Source organism: Salarias fasciatus, chromosome 15 (genome assembly GCF_902148845.1).
Source record: "Salarias fasciatus chromosome 15, fSalaFa1.1, whole genome shotgun sequence".
In the NCBI taxonomy this organism is placed as follows: Eukaryota; Metazoa; Chordata; class Actinopteri; order Blenniiformes; family Blenniidae; genus Salarias; species Salarias fasciatus.
In genome coordinates, this window is record NC_043759.1 from 9,792,593 (window position 1) to 9,795,014 (window position 2,422).

Sequence of the window (2,422 nt, forward strand, 5' to 3'; positions counted from 1 at the left end):
CACACACCTGCCTCCAACGCCTCCTTTTAAAATGTCTAGTTCACAAACAGGCACCGCGGAGACAGGCGGGAGAATGCAAGAGTTGAAGAGTACAGTGAGGCTGCTGGAGCATGTGGGAATCATTTACAGGTTACCCATGGGATATGTGAAGGATCCAACCTCCTCGTGTATTCAAAAGAGATGAAGCCACATTAGTCATGTCCTGCAGTAACTGTGCATATGATAAAGAAGCAGCTGATGGCACTCAGCAGCCCGGGCTTCTCTCTGAGATGTGCCAGTTGTTATCGGAAGTGACTTTTTCCTTGAACTTGCTGATCATGTGGAGAATTCCACAGCTCTCTGACAACAAAAACCATGCCACGGTAACAGCCGCCCATCGCCGCCAGCCGCCCTTGCGCGCGCGCCATTGGAACGTCTCACTGACTGGCACAGCGCGCGACAGTTCCCATTGGTCGGGAGCGCGCGCAGCCGGGACGGAGCGCCAGTCACAGGCTGCGGAGGCGGAGCGCGGCGGCCGAGGCGGAGCTCTCCGTGGTACTTAAAACGGAGCAGGCGCTGAAAAAGAAGTCAAGTACGAGCTCGCACGACAGCCGGAGCGCCCCGCGCGCGGTGCGGAGAGTGAGGGACAAGCGTCAGAAGAAAGAGGAGAGGCACGAGGGGGAGCAGGAGTGCAGGGGACAGTGCTGCCCTCTGTTCAAATGGACAACAAGGATATTTAACCATTTGCCCTGGGAGCGCACAGGTATCCTTCGCTTTTTTTTTTCTTTTCTTTCAGTTTTTCCTTCATTTTTTGCTCATGCGTAAAGACACCAGACTGGCCTTTATTTATACTGGCTTCTCTTGTCTACTTTTTACGCAGAAGCTGTCAGCCGCATACAGATCCCCCCCCCCCCCCCCCCCCCCCCCCCCCCCCCCCCCTCTCCCATGCTTTCTTTGCATCGGAATCACAGGCTTTTCACATTCCACTGGAATTAATGATTGACTAATGTGTGTGAAGGGATCAAGGGGCAATGGATCATTGATTGTCTCAGTGTACTCTTTCTGCTCAGTAATAAGAGGGGATCGTTTCCCTGCGTGTCGGTGATTTCTGGAGAAGTGAGAAGCGCTTTTCTCCAAAACACTCCTTATCTATTGAGCACGGGGATTTAGCTGCAGCCAGTCGCTCGTGCATAATGTGTCTTGTTCAGTGAGAGGTAAATGTAATTGCTTGGCGCCGTGTTTGACTGCTAATGACACTACTCTCTGGTTCCCACACTCCAGACACCGCAGTCCATGCCTCTGCCTTGCCGGGTCATTGATGGGAAATCAACTGGATCGGATCACCCACCTCAACTACAGCGAGCTGCCCACGGGGGATCCGTCCGGGCTGGAGAAGGACGAGCTTCGGGTCGGTGTCGCCTACTTCTTCTCTGACGAAGAGGAGGAGGTGGACGACCGCACTCCGTCCGACTGCGGCTTCACCAAGGACCACAGCCCGGCCGAGGAGGGACCCTTCTCGGTGAGCGAGGTGGAGTATTCAGCCTTCTGCTCCCAGGAATGCATCTTCTCCAAGCTGCGGGAGAACGAGGACTTGAACGTGTACTCGGCCAAAACTTTGCTGACTATGTGCAAACCCGGGGACCTGCTGGAGCTCGTGGCCACCGCGCAGGCCCCCCACTGGGCCATCTTCGAGCAGGACGACCAGGTCATTCATCTGCAGATGGGGGAAATCCGCAAGGACAGCCTGCTTGAGATCAGCAACGGCCGCCACGGGAGAATAGTCAACAACCGGTACCGCTACCGGCCGCTGCCCGCCGATCTGGTGATGCAGAACGCGGTGGGACACCTGGGCCTGAGCCGCGAGGAGATATGCTGGACCAACTCGGAAAGTTTCGCAGCCTGGTGCCGCTTTGGGAAACGGGAGTTCAAAGCGGGAGGAGAGGCGCACTCGGCGGAGCAGCAGTACTTCCTCAAAGTTCACCTGTCCGGCAGCGGGGTGCACACGCTGGTCTTTCGCAGCCTGGAGGACATGATCCGGGAGAGGAGGCGGGTGGACGCCAGTGGAATTCTCAAAGAGCTGTCTTTGGTTAACGGGGGCAAAGAGTGATCAGGGATTCCGTTTGATATCGTCTCCTCCGCCCCGCTCTCGCCCTCCCCGCCGCCTCCAAGCCAAGGCGCACGGACGCACACGGTTTTTTTTTTCTTTTTTGCGCGCGCGCACAGATAACACACATATATACACACACACACTCGCGCACCCAAGCACACGGACGCACACACATGCAGAGACCTGTTGGTTTTGGACTGTCTGCTTGTCTCGGATGGACCCGGGATGTCTGGATCTCCCATCAGTTTTCTTTTTCTTTTTTTTTTTTTAATTGTGAAACGAGAGCGCGCGGCCATATAAACAGACAACGCCCCTTCACGTTAGATTTCGTGCTGA

The 2,422-nt window shown here is 55.6% G+C and overlaps 1 protein-coding gene across 1 annotated transcript; it reads left to right on the top strand.

Annotated features, from left to right (window-relative positions):
• Positions 1-606: 606 nt before the first annotated feature.
• On the top strand, positions 607-2,169 carry lratd1 (LRAT domain containing 1). Its single transcript, XM_030110104.1, has 2 exons — positions 607-742; positions 1,261-2,169. Exon 2 carries the CDS (start codon positions 1,298-1,300, stop codon positions 2,084-2,086), a length of 789 nt encoding a protein of 262 aa, XP_029965964.1. The 5' UTR covers positions 607-742; positions 1,261-1,297; the 3' UTR covers positions 2,087-2,169.
• Positions 2,170-2,422: the final 253 nt, after the last annotated feature.

What these genes read in the sequence shown, in the direction of transcription:
- lratd1 (XM_030110104.1), top strand. Translation starts at nt 1,298, where the DNA reads ATGGGAAATCAACTGGATCGGATCACCCACCTCAACTACAGCGAGCTG.